General features: G+C 38.5%; 1 protein-coding gene across 1 annotated transcript; it reads right to left on the bottom strand.

Annotated features, from left to right (window-relative positions):
- Positions 1 to 9,037: 9,037 nt before the first annotated feature.
- Positions 9,038 to 12,066, bottom strand: FERD3L (Fer3 like bHLH transcription factor). Its single transcript, XM_027539972.1, has one exon. The coding sequence runs from the start codon at positions 11,480 to 11,482 to the stop codon at positions 10,988 to 10,990; it is 495 nt and encodes a 164-aa protein (XP_027395773.1). The 5' UTR covers positions 11,483 to 12,066; the 3' UTR covers positions 9,038 to 10,987.
- Between the last annotated feature and the right edge of the window lie 915 nt (positions 12,067 to 12,981).

The raw sequence follows: 12,981 nt of genomic DNA, 5'->3' as shown, positions 1-12,981 counted from the left end.
TAGTTTCTGTATTCTGATACTAAAAACAATGTTGAGATGCATATTTTGTAGTCTAGTCTTTGTACATAGTGAGTGAAAGTTGCTCAGTCATGTCCGACTCTTTGTGACCCCCATGGACTACACAGTCCATGGAATTCTCCAGGCCAGAATACTGGAGTGGGTAGCCTTCCCTTCTCCAGGGGATCTTCCCAACCCAGGGATCGAACCCATGTCTCCTGCATTGCAGGTGGATTCTTTACCAGCTGAGCCACAAGGGAAGCCCATTTGAACATAGTTTCTGATTCCTTCCTAATGAAATTTCTGTAAGCAAGTCATAAGAATCCACGAAATAGCCTAATATTGTAAAATATGGCTTAGATCTTCTTAACTAGTGCCAAGGTTCAGAGAGCATTCTTGAATCGTTCTTAACTCCTTTCTTGATATGGTAAATTGCCTGAACTTCAGATACTCTTGGATCACTCCAAGAGGAAGTGGCTCTGCTTCCAGGGAAAATTCTGTTTTTCTCATTGAGTCAATGACCCTCATCTAATCAATGAATGGTCTGTAGGTTTCCTGAATGGCAATTCCAGACACTTCGTTTTCTACAATTGGCTGGCAGCTGGTCTTAGTAATTATATTCAGGCCTGATAGTCTTATGTGGGGGCCAATGCTCAGTCAAAATCTGGAGTAATTCCTGGGCTTGTTTTCAATATATGCAAAGATACTGATACTCATTTACATACATGTTTTAGTGATAAGTGATGGAAACATTAAACAATCATTAATGTTATAACACATGAAGTATTCAAGAAAGATGCTAATTAATTTAAAAAAAAGTTAAACAACAGAAGTACAGAGGAAAAGAAAAACTTTTTAGAGATTTGAGCTAAGAGTAAAAAAAATTTTACATGTGTACCATCCATTCTAAAATACATAAGAAGGTATTCTGATAAAAATAATTTTCACATATGCATGTTTTTATGCATGTGAGTCATACAATGGGAGGAGGAGTTATAGGTACGGAAGAAGAAATTGTGAGGTGTTCAGGGTAAGGTCCATGAGGTATGCTATATATTTTCATGTGGATGTAATTTTGGAAGATTTTTGTTGTGTTTTCTTGTGTTATGCTTTGAGTTCTGGTCATTTTTCAGCCTGTTTCATGTTAACTTTAGAAGTACAGTCTGAAAAAAAAGAAGTACAGTCTATTGAATTTAATGAAATATAGTACACTAAAGTTTAATTTGTGGTTGTGTCATCTTGAAAGAAAGCGGCACCCAATATATATATTTTAAATGAGCTCATCTGCTTTAATTTTAATGGGCTTCAGTGAGATTAGACAAATGAATAGTGATGAAAGAAATGGTATGGCATGTTCAATAAGATCTACAATTAACAAAACCACTACTTGTCAAATGCTTGTAAACTATAGTCACCACATTTTTTTAGGTCAAAAATATGACCCCATGGTGAGATCATTTGAAACTGGGTATGTTTCCCAAGTTGGAAAAATTTTAGTAAAGTTCAGGAGGCCCCCCAAATAAGGCTTTTGAAGTTGAATCAAAGCTTTTAAAAGAAACAAGATATTTAATAATTATTGTGTTAACTTTGTATGCAAGGAGGAACATTTTTCATATAAAATAGATATTAAAGAGTTACTATTTTTAAATGTTGAGAAAATATTGTGTAAGTTAAGGCCAACTTTATCTTTTCAGAAACTGATGTTTAAATTACAAATAAATCTAGGTCAAAGAATACAAAAATTTTCAGAGTTTTTTTAATACATCTACTAGTGTCAAAGTGAAAAGGAACCTATGTGAATAAAAAGGAGAAGTCCAGGCACCACATTTTCAAAGACTTTAAATGGCAGAAATAACACAGGAGGTCCAGGGATGCACTTTGGAACCTGATGTTCCCCTTCACTGCTCCAAAGAGGGATCTTTTTTCTTCCAAATTGCTTTCTGTGGCAGGTGGTAGCCATTTAACATCCTGGGCGTGCAAGGACTCCTATGTCCCTCAGAAAACCTAACACAAAGCATGGCCATGCCATCTCATTCTGGTTGGCTACCCTGAGCAAGTCTCAGGATTTCAGATTTCACATCAGCCAACATCAGGCACGTATAAATGCTTAATACTTGAGACAGTCCTACTTCTCAATTACTTTCACCAGTACAGCAGCTTTCGAGATGAATTTGCTCAAAAATAAATTACCAGAGGATTTACCAACTAAGCTATTGCTTTTTCACATAAAAGCTTTTTATACAAATTTTAGAAATTATTTTAGGAATGTAAGTTTTACAGTGACCTTCCTGGCAGACTAGAGATTATGATTACATATATCATGAACCAGCAGCCTTATCCTTAAATTGTTATGTTTTTAAAACAAAACTAAACAAAAACACTTTATTTTTAGGGCAACAATTTAAATTGGGCACAAAATTGCCACACTACTTAAAAGACTCTGATTCACATGGAGAGGTGGTTGTTGTTCTGTGACTCAGTTGTGTCCCACTCTTTGCGACCCCAAAGACTGCAACACACCAGGCTTCCCTGTCCTTCACTATCTCCTGGAATTTGCTCAAACTCATGTCCTTTGAGTCTGGGACACCATCCAACCATCTCCTCTGTCACCCTCTTCTCCTCCTGCCCTCAATCTTTCTCAGAATCAGGGTCTTTTCCAATGAGTTGGACAACTGTTTAATACTGCTTTTATACGTGTTCTCATGGGTCCTTCTAAAAGGCTAAATTGTCATTTTGCTCTGCATACACATTCAACATTGAAAGGACATAAACAACAATTACAATATTGGCTAAATATCTGTTGTATATGAGGCATTTTACTAAGCACTTTACAGGATCTGTTACATGACACTTTCAATGACTCTGTGTTACTTATTTCCACTTTACAGATCAAAGTAAGAAATTCTAACTGAATTATCTAATTTAGTAAGTAGCACAATTAAAATGTGAAGCTCCTCACTACTATAAATCCATACTTGAGAATGTTATTTGGCCAAGAATGTCAACATGGACCAAGGACATAGAATCAACTATGTACTCAGTTCTTGATGATGTCCTTTAGGAATACAGTACTGATTTTTATTCCAGGACCCACAGAGTACCATGCACAGACTTGGCTTCACTTTATGAAACACTTGAAGAAAAATTGTAGAGCATGATGTGAATGAAGTGAATGTGAATGTCTCCTTAAATTATTGATAATTTGCATTTATAAGGTGCTTTATATATGAAAATAATGTCAATTTTTTTCACTTTTTTTATTTGAAATACATACTTATAGATTCACAGGCCATTACAAAGATGGCACAGAGGTTCTGTGTACCCTTCACTCACTTTCCTCCATTAGTTAGATCTTATGTAACTACAGTAGAATATCAAAAGCAGGAAGCTGACATTGGTGTGAACTGCTATGGTTCTATGTCATTCTATCGCATGTGTATACTAATGTAACCACCACTGCAGTTAAGACACAGAACTAGTCCACCAGGATCAGCTAATTTGAATAAATTCACACTGAATTGAAGAGTAATATTTACTATAATGTCTGGGATGCTGATAAAATAGAACTCTTGTCAATAAATATAGATCTTCTTTTTTTTTTTTTTTCAAATTTAAAGTCACTTGCTTGCTAAGTTGCTCAGTCGTGTCTGACTCTTTGTGACTCTATGGACTGTGGTCGGCCGGGCTCCTCTGTCCATGGGATTCTCCAGGCAAGAATACTGGAGTGGGTTGCTTTACCCTCCTTCAGGGGGTCTTCCCAACACAGTTGGCAGGCGGGTTTTTTTACCACTAGTGCCACCTCGGAAGCCCTAAAGTCACTTAGCTACTCTTTTAAAAAATATATATTCTATTACAGTAGTAGATTACTTTGGGAGTTTTGGGGGTATATTTGGGATATACTGCTCCACTTGGAAAATGTGTAGACTAGGGCTAAATACTGACATTCAAATATTCTAGGAATAAGAAATATGGGAGGATTAAAAAAATTATTTCATTTTTTTCAACCTATTTTAAAGCATTACACAATGAGTCCTGCTCTTTATGTATTTTATGCTTTCACGTTAAACCATGGGTGGTGAAGTTGATGCCTTATTCATTGTGTTTTCATTGCCATAGAATTGGAAGGGATATAATAATATATAATATGGTATAATAATTATAGTGATGATGACGTGCATTTTAATAGTAGTTACCACCTACTGAGTGCTCACTCTGCACCATTTACTCTGCATACATATTTCAATCAACTCTCATAAGAGCCCTATGAGATGATTGTTATTAATCTTTACTTTAAACATGAAGAAACTGAGGTTCAACAAGGTTAAGTTGTACTAGCTTTTGCAGCATTATGCTAGGTACTTGTGATTCAAACCCAGCTGTGTCACATTCCAAAGCTTGTGTTTATAACCATTATGTTCATCAAAAGAGTTTATTTTCTCCATTTTTGGCAAGATTGCACTAAACCCACCTTAGGAAAGTTGTAGCTTTAAAATATCCATAGAAGATTAGTTCAGGACCTCTTCCAAAATTACCAGTAGTCCACCTTCCCCATTCCATTGTAGAGACTAAATCCCTGTGCATAAGTATGTCCATGATATGTCCATGCCTACATTTCTGATCATCAGTAACAATGAAGAATAGTTTCTGATTTTTACCACATTGCATGCATGCTAGGTTTTTTTAGTCATGTCCTACTCTTTGCGACCCTATGGACTGTAGCCCATTAAGTCTCCTCTGTCCATGGGATTCTCCAGGCAAGAATACTGGAGTGAGTTGCCATGCCCTCCTCCAGGGGATCTTTCCAATCTAGGGATTGAACCCATGTCTCTGATGTCTCCTGCATTGGCAGGCGGGTTCTTTACTACCACCTGGGAACTGGCACCTAGCACTACCTGGGAAGCCTTTTTGCCATATTATTTCTACTTAAATAGAATAATCGTATTCACAAATAAACTCACACCTTGAGAGTTCAGCCTCTGAAATCCTTGACTGAATGTAAATCTTGGCATTACTCATTATTAGCTGATTAAGTTTGGGCAAGTTATTTAACTTCTTTATTCCAAAGTGTCTTCATCCCTAAGAGAGTAATAATAGTGTTGATAGCCTAAAATTATTATGAGAACTTTAATAGTAATCAACATGTGCTGTCATATAAGTAAGCAACATAGTAATGATAGACATTACTAGTTATTATAGACATTATTACTTCATCCAGATCTAAAAATCCAATTATTCTCTTGTTCTCCTTTAGACCATTTCCAGTTTCTCCAACATTTCACTGAACTATGGGATTAAATGTAACAAACACTTAACTAAACTCTAGGACTGAAGATAGTCAACCAGTTTCAGATCTGATCAGTAGTAAATATAGCTTGTGAAATTTTGAAGAAGTGACAGAATTATCTGCAGTAAAATAACTGTGTACTCATATTCCTTAATTCAGATACATTTGTGTGACATTATTGTCTTCTATTGTTCACCAACTGTTTGTTCTATTTCCATATTCTCATAGATGTTTTCCTCACTTTTGAAGACTGGAAATCATAAAAAGTTGTCCATAACAGCTGCTTTGAGGTCATCTACATTTGCTGGCTGCAGGTGGAAATCTCTTTCACAGAGCCCCAGATAGAGGGCTGTAAAATTTGGCCTTTGAGGGAGCCAGACTGCACCAGCTTTTTGTATAATTTATCATCCACAGAGTGTGTTAAGATGCTTTTGATCTTGAAGGCAATATCTTTCAAAGAAATGTGTTGCTTATATGTGACCATTGATGCTTTATAGGAATCTCAGTATCATGCTGATTTCAATGAGTGAATGAATTTTTAAGATGGTAAATGGATGACAATTTAATTGAGAGACTCTAGATCTTGTTTAAATCCAGTCAGAGGATCAAATGAGAGAAAGTATGTGAAGAGTGCTTTGAATACAATAATGCACTAAGTAATCATTTTATTATCATAATTGTAACATTTTATTGTGATAATTCACAGCATTATTTGTCAAACTCTTGACTTCACTGAATGTCAAATGTTTTCTGCCTTCTGTAAAACTGAGTGGAATTCTATGAAATATTAGCCACAAAGAATATTTTAAAATACATGTATAATGTTCTTTGCATTTACTTACATTTCTTTATGGAATGTGTTTTAGGCACAGAACTGAAATTTGGTATCATAGAGAAAGTTGTGGAAATTTATAGGCTTTGGTTTATGGAGACTTGAAGAAGTTTTTCCATCTTTCTGGTATTTTATCCCTGTCAGTTTGCATTGCTTCTTTCCTTTCCTTCTCCTCCTTCGCCAGGTTTGGTTTTGAGCACTGGATTCAAAGAAACCCCAAAGTCAAAACAAAATGGTCAGAACTGCTGACTCTTGTTTTGTAACCTTTTTTAGTCCAGCATTCACAGGAAGAGAGGGTACTGACCAGAAACTGGGCCTAACTTCTCCCAAAATGTTGCCAAAGTTCAGGAGCCTGTGACTGAACTTGGGCCAAGGCACAGATACATACCAACACTTTTCTAACACATTTAAACTGTAAGTTAATAAGTAATACCCAATAAGAAGTAGATTTAGTACTTAAAATTCAGTATTAATCTGCCAACTATTTTTTAACTTGCCTCTGTTGACTGGAATTTAATTATTAAAAGTTAAATCTGTGCTAAGATATGCCAATATGTATCACAAACAAAATAGAAAGCAATGCTACGTGATCGGGTTGGGATTCTATAGTCAGGGCTGAAAAGCAAGGTATCACCAACTGCACAGGGATGTCTACTCCATGGGTATAGACATAGTTGCTGGCAAGCTAACAGGAGAGGAGAAGTGCAGAGAATGTTCAAAGCAAAATCTGCCAGCTATTTTTGATAAAAATATATAAAAATAAAAATGGTGGTGGTTTCGTCACTAAGTCATGTTCGACTCTTTCGACCCCATAGATTAGGGCTTGCCAGGCTCCTCTATCCATGAGATTTCCCAGGCAAGGACACTGGAGTGGGTCAAACCTGTGACTTCTGCATTGCAAATGGTTTCTTTACCACTGGGCCACCAGAGAAGCAAAATAAAAATAATTTACATTTTGTATTAAGTACAATCTCTTGTAAAGTTGCAGGTACATTTGAGAAACTCACACATGAAGTGTACTTAAATGTCTTCATTAACTTTGAAATCTTCCTTGAAGATTTAAAATTATAAAAAAGTTACACTGAACTGTGCTTTATCAAGTTTCACTTCAGAATTTTGGTAGTTGTTATAAACATTCCACAATAGTGTTTTTATAATGGAAATACTGACAAATGCAATAATAAACACGAAAATCCTAGGGTCTTAATTGTATGTTCCTGCAGGAATTACACATACTAGCATAATATCTGGTTCATTTTCCAGGGCTAATTTTGTCAAAATCTGTTTTCATATTGGGCAACTGTAAAAGATGATAGGCCTGAATGACTGCCTGTAGATGGAAAAGGCTTTTGATTATTTTTACTTTCCCTGGAGAGCCTGATTATGTCTTTCAAATATGATTTCATTTAGATCTTTTCTTGGTTTACATGTCTGAATTCTAATAGTAACCTGATAGTGATGGGGAACTTAGTTTGAGACCAAAAGGCAGTTTTCAGTCAGTAAAGAGTGTGTAAATAAATCGCCTCCAAGCAACGTCTAAACTAGTATTTATATTTCAAATGCCAAAATAACTTTAAGATTTCAAAAACTGATTATTACAATTTTCCAGAAGTACTTGATATATTTAGCTTTTTTTTTTTTTTTTTTTTACTGTTGGAAGGTATTGAAAAACCAATATTGACTGATATTTCTATCATTGTTGGTTTATAAGATAATAAAGAATAAGACAATTTTAACACAGGATGTGTTAAATACTAAAAAAACAAAAATACTTTCATTAAAAGCACACTGGATTTATGGATCTAACATGGGAAAGCTAAAACTATCACATTGCTTAGAAAAATTGAGTGGCGAGACATGGAGGTACCTGGATTAATGTTCGAAATGCAGACAATTCGGTCTTATCTCTATGGATGATTTGATACAAAGAATAAGTCAATCTATTTCTCTGTATTTCTGATCCTTATTTGGCTTCATATTATTCTATGACTACAATGATTAAGAAGAAGCCTTAAGACACTTTACATTTTAGAATAGCTTCTAGACATAGAAAAAACTTAAAGCATTTATAAGCTTAAAAGTTTTAATAATTGTTGAATAAGTCTAATAATAATTGGAAAAACCTTTTGTATTTAGAGTTTCTTTGGCTGTTATTTACTATTCAGAGGAAATATTCACTGTAGGATATCATGAGATTACTAAGAATATAACAGAATGGTTCAGAATATGAGGGAGAGTACTAAGGATGATAGATGGTTGTATTTATGCTACAGGACCTGAGGATTTTGAAGAACTCTGTCTACAAATTTTCTTTTTTTAATTTCTTATTTTCAAAATCTGTTCTTTCAACAAAATATTAATGATTCCTAAAGTTGACTGTTTTTAGAAAAATTTGTTTATCACTTGCAGATTTTTTTTTTTAATGATGTTTAGTTGTCAGGAGAACTTTAGGTGGGAGAAGGAACAGAACTTCTGTAAACCCTTTCGATTTTGAACACGTTCACCCTATATGTAAAATGTCAACACACTTTGTAAATTGAATAAATAAATAACTGGATAAATGAGGGCTTGATGGAGCCACTAGCACTACATAAGAAGTTGGGAAGCTGAGTACAGTTTGATGATGAGTTGAGATACATTTACTTTTGACATACTGAATTGAGCAATTTTAAATTTATCTTTAAAAATACAGGTATGCTAGTTCTAGTAGCCAAAAAGTTATCTAGAAAAAGAGAAAATGAGTAATTTTATTTTATAAAACTAATATAGGGGTCACTGTCCAAATTTCAGTTTATTTTATTAAAAGTGCTAGAGCGGAAAAAAAAAAAACAAAACACTCCCTGGTTTTGTTGTTTGGTTTAGTTGGTTACATTTTTTCCTTTACGTATTTATCCTAATATTCTTATGGTAGAGGTAGAAACAATATTCAAAAAAAGAAATCATCTTTGGGAAAGTGGTCATTTCAGAACTAATTCATTTCCCATAGATAGAAGAACTAGGAAAACTTTTAATTTCCAGGACAAGCAAATGCCTATAATGCTGATGGGAGGGTATGTGAACTGGCAGATCTGCTCGGAAGGCAATCTGGCCTTTAGCTACAAAGTTGAATGTTCACTTGGTACAGAAGTTTCACTTCTAGTTACTTAGTATCAGGAAATTATCATAGGCACAGAAAATATTTATAAGAGTGCTCTTGCATCATCATTTATTTTTTAAAAGAGAAAATAGCCATCCACTTGTAAGTACTGGAGTGAAGTTGTGATACATGGATATAATAATAAAATACAGTGATCAAAATTACATTTGAGTAATACTTAAAGTCAAGGAAAGAGTGCTCATTCTATAATGCTGAGTGGACAAATTCCAAAAGTATCCCAAATTTGTTTAACACATTGAATTTATATCTGTATAAAAAAGACTAAAAGAAATAGATTAAAACGCTATGTGGTAACATGAAGTGATTTAAATTTATTCTTAAATTTTAATTTTCTAAACTTTTTAGGATGAGTATATATTACTTCTTAATAAAATGAAACACGTTTCTAAAAGGCTAATAGGGAGACCTGTGTGTGTCTGTGCACATCCGCCCAAGGATTTGCGAGATGAGAGCAAAATATAGTGTTGGAACAATACGATTTATTCACTTTACAGTAGATGGGGATTACTCATTCTGATTCCTCTCCTCACTTACCTACTGCTATCTTAAGAACCCCGTTTCAGTTGTTGGCAGAAGTTCTTCCTTAGCACAAAAGAACTGTGGAATGGCAGACCTTCCAAACTGGAGGGAGCCCCTCAGCACGATCTTGCTTCAAACTCATCTCCATCGCACACTTTTTGGCAAAGTGGAAGAATGAATTTCCTCCTCTGAGGTTTTCTCTCCCTTATCCCTAGATGCAACTAGAATGAAAACTATCTTTCCCTACGTACAGCTAAAAATTTGAAAGTGCGCGCTCTGGTGGGGCTGCCCCTGGGAAGACCCGGCCCTTTTCCCCCGTAGGCGACCAGGGGAAACAACTGTAGGTGGTAAAGGCTCCGGGGGCCCGAGACGCCTTGTAAGCCCAGCTGCACCCCCAGCGCGTAAGCTGGAGCTGTCCCCAGTTCCCTCCCGGTTCAAGCATCCTACTCCGGGAGGGGCCACACCAGGGTTGCTGTTTAGAGCCTAAGCGGAGGGGAAGGTAAGGGGAGGGAGAGGAGGCGAGGGGAGGGGAATAATGTCTCCTGGTTTCTCATTTCCTTCATTCTGCCTCTCGACAAGACTAAGAGGACCGCACGAGAGAGCCGGAGCGCCCTGGGCCTCTCAGAAGACCCAGTAACCCTCACTCCTCACCGGACTAGGACCACCCTCTCCGCCCCTCTCCCCTTCCCGCGCCCCACGAGCACGGGCCGGAGCGGAGCGCCTGCCTGGGATGGCTCAGCGCCGATTCTAGAGGCAAAAAAAAAAAAAAGGAATATCTCCTTATAGTTATATTAAAGAAGAAACAAAGAAAGAAAAGTTAAAAGCTAGGACTGCACAGACGCTCCCGAAGTCTCCCGACTGCGGGGAGGGTTAGCTTCCCACCCGCCCGACAGACGCTGCTTGGGGACGTGGGCCTCGACTGCCCCAACTCGGTTTTAGCTCGTCCTCACTCGCCTCGCCGGCTCCTGCCCCATACTCCATCGACAGCGACCGCATATATATTAAATCTACGGCTTCCATGCCTCTCGAGGACTGTGGACATGTTATAATCCAGAACCAAGCTCCTGCGAAGGCCAGCCGTTCTGTCTGGGAGGGCCCCTCCTGGCCTTTCCGTCGCACCCACTGCTGGGTCTTCAAACACCCCAAACCCGTGCGCGCCCAGGCAAGGAGTGGGCAGACACTTCCACCCGACCCTGGCTCAGTCTCTTTCCTTCTCCAAGCTCTCCAAGAGCTCGGTCATGAAGGAGATGTAGACAATGGCCAGGCGTAGAGTCTCGATCCGGGAGAGCCTCTTCTCGTAAGCGAAAGTGGGCACCTTCCTCCGCAGCTGATCGAAGGCCTCGTTGAGGTTGAACATCCGCTTCCTCTCGCGGATGTTGGCTGCTTGGCGCTGGGCGTAGGTGATCACTCTTTTCCTCTTGGGGCGGCCCAGTAGGGAGGCGCCTCTCCCGTGCTCCTCTTCCTCCTCGTTTTCCCCCTCTTCTCCTTCCCCCTCCTCTTCTTCTGGATCCTCTTCCTCAAAACGCGCCAGACTCCTGGGTCTTCCGTCTCGGAGCACAAGGTCCTGGTGGTTCCCATAGGGGACCCTAGGTGTCAAGTCGCAGAGGAGAGGGTGCCCCGGGGAGGCTAGGGATAGGTCTGCGACGAAGTCCAGGACGGTGGCGTCCACGCAGCTCTCGGGAAAGGCTGCCATCGCGTCTGCTTGGCCCTGCGTCTCATAGGTTTATTGAAGGGAGGGGCAAGCCTGGTGACGGCCTTCCTAACAGCCCTGAATCTGATGGGTCACCATCACCGAAGGGTCAGGGACATTAATATGTATAACCAAGCTGATAACAGGATTAGCTGCACCGATAGGGAAGGCTCTGACAACGTCCCTCCTTTCGAAACTGATGGAAGAAGACAAGCTTGAGAACGCCGGAAAGACTCAAAGGAATAGGCCTCCAATTCTGCGATCCTTTCCGCCCTGCCACCTGGGACAGTTCCTTCTTGGCAACAACCTCCAGCTCTTACCTGCTGTGCTTTTTGTTTGTCTCGACACTCCCGCAGCCAACTAATATTCTTCAAGCTCCTTGTCTCATGTAGTTCTTTAATTTAGCTTTGGGTTTTCAAAGCAAGGATGTTTTCCACCGCTCTGGCTTCTCCTTGGCTTCAGGGTGGGAGTTCCGAATCTTGCCACCCTCTGCTGCCAATGGGTGTGAGACAAGTGCATGTGCTTTTAATGATGTCCAGAAGAGGGGCCCTGTCTGCCAGGGGTCGAGGGGAGCTGTTTGTCTGGTATCCCAGTGCAGCGGCTACTGAAAGGCAAGATCTTCCATTAGCTTAAGTAAGCATCGTAGGAGGGGCGAGGGGGCATTCCCCAGAGTCGCTCTTGGAGTCCTCTTTCTCTTTCCACTGCAAGGTAAACAGCTCTCCTGCCGCTTTACGAACCCTGGCTTCTAAAATCTGTTTCGCTATAATCAATCTAACAATTGAGATACTTGACTTTCCTTTCCTAACCTTTATCCCCCACCCACGTAAAGGATTTTACTTAGAGGGCAAAAAGTGATGATGGCAATAACATGAAAAAGAGAAGCTCAGAGTGTTTCTCCCAGCGTGCTTCACTGTATAATCCCTGTGTGGGAGGAAAGCAAACCCTCCCCCCAAACAAAACAACTTCAGTCTCCTTTCAAAATTTCGATTCACCTTTTGATAAACTAATTGCTCGATCAGCTCACCCTCCGCGGAGAATTCTTTCAAACTTTAAATTGCTGATTGGTATCCCTGAACAAAGAATAATCTTTACACTTCTATCTGGTTACATTTCCTCATTACCACCCTGCAAGATTTAAGCCTAGAAACTATACTGCATTGTGAGAGGGTTTGTTTGTTTGTTTTGAGGTGAATAAAGATTATAAATTTGGTATAACTAAAATAAAATTTTACTGATTTCAAATATATCTCATGTATATATATATATATATATATTTTTTAACATAGAAGAGTTCAGTTTTCTTTTTTGCCAATAGCTATATTTAATTATTCAATGTAAAGATTTTTAAGAGACAGGGTGGGGCAAAACAACACCTAAGAAAATCATTTTGAAGATGTATTAAAAGAAAGCTTAAAAAGATGAGTGCAGAGACGCCTTGGTTCAAGGGAGAAATACGAAGACATCAATTCCTATTGAGGTAAGCAGTGACTGGGATGCTTATG

This window comes from Bos indicus x Bos taurus, chromosome 4 (genome assembly GCF_003369695.1).
Source record: "Bos indicus x Bos taurus breed Angus x Brahman F1 hybrid chromosome 4, Bos_hybrid_MaternalHap_v2.0, whole genome shotgun sequence".
Taxonomy (NCBI): domain Eukaryota; kingdom Metazoa; phylum Chordata; class Mammalia; order Artiodactyla; family Bovidae; genus Bos; species Bos indicus x Bos taurus.
This window is presented reverse-complemented; position numbering and strand designations above follow the sequence as displayed.

What these genes read in the sequence shown, in the direction of transcription:
- FERD3L (XM_027539972.1), bottom strand. Translation starts at nt 11,482, where the DNA reads ATGGCAGCCTTTCCCGAGAGCTGCGTGGACGCCACCGTCCTGGACTTC.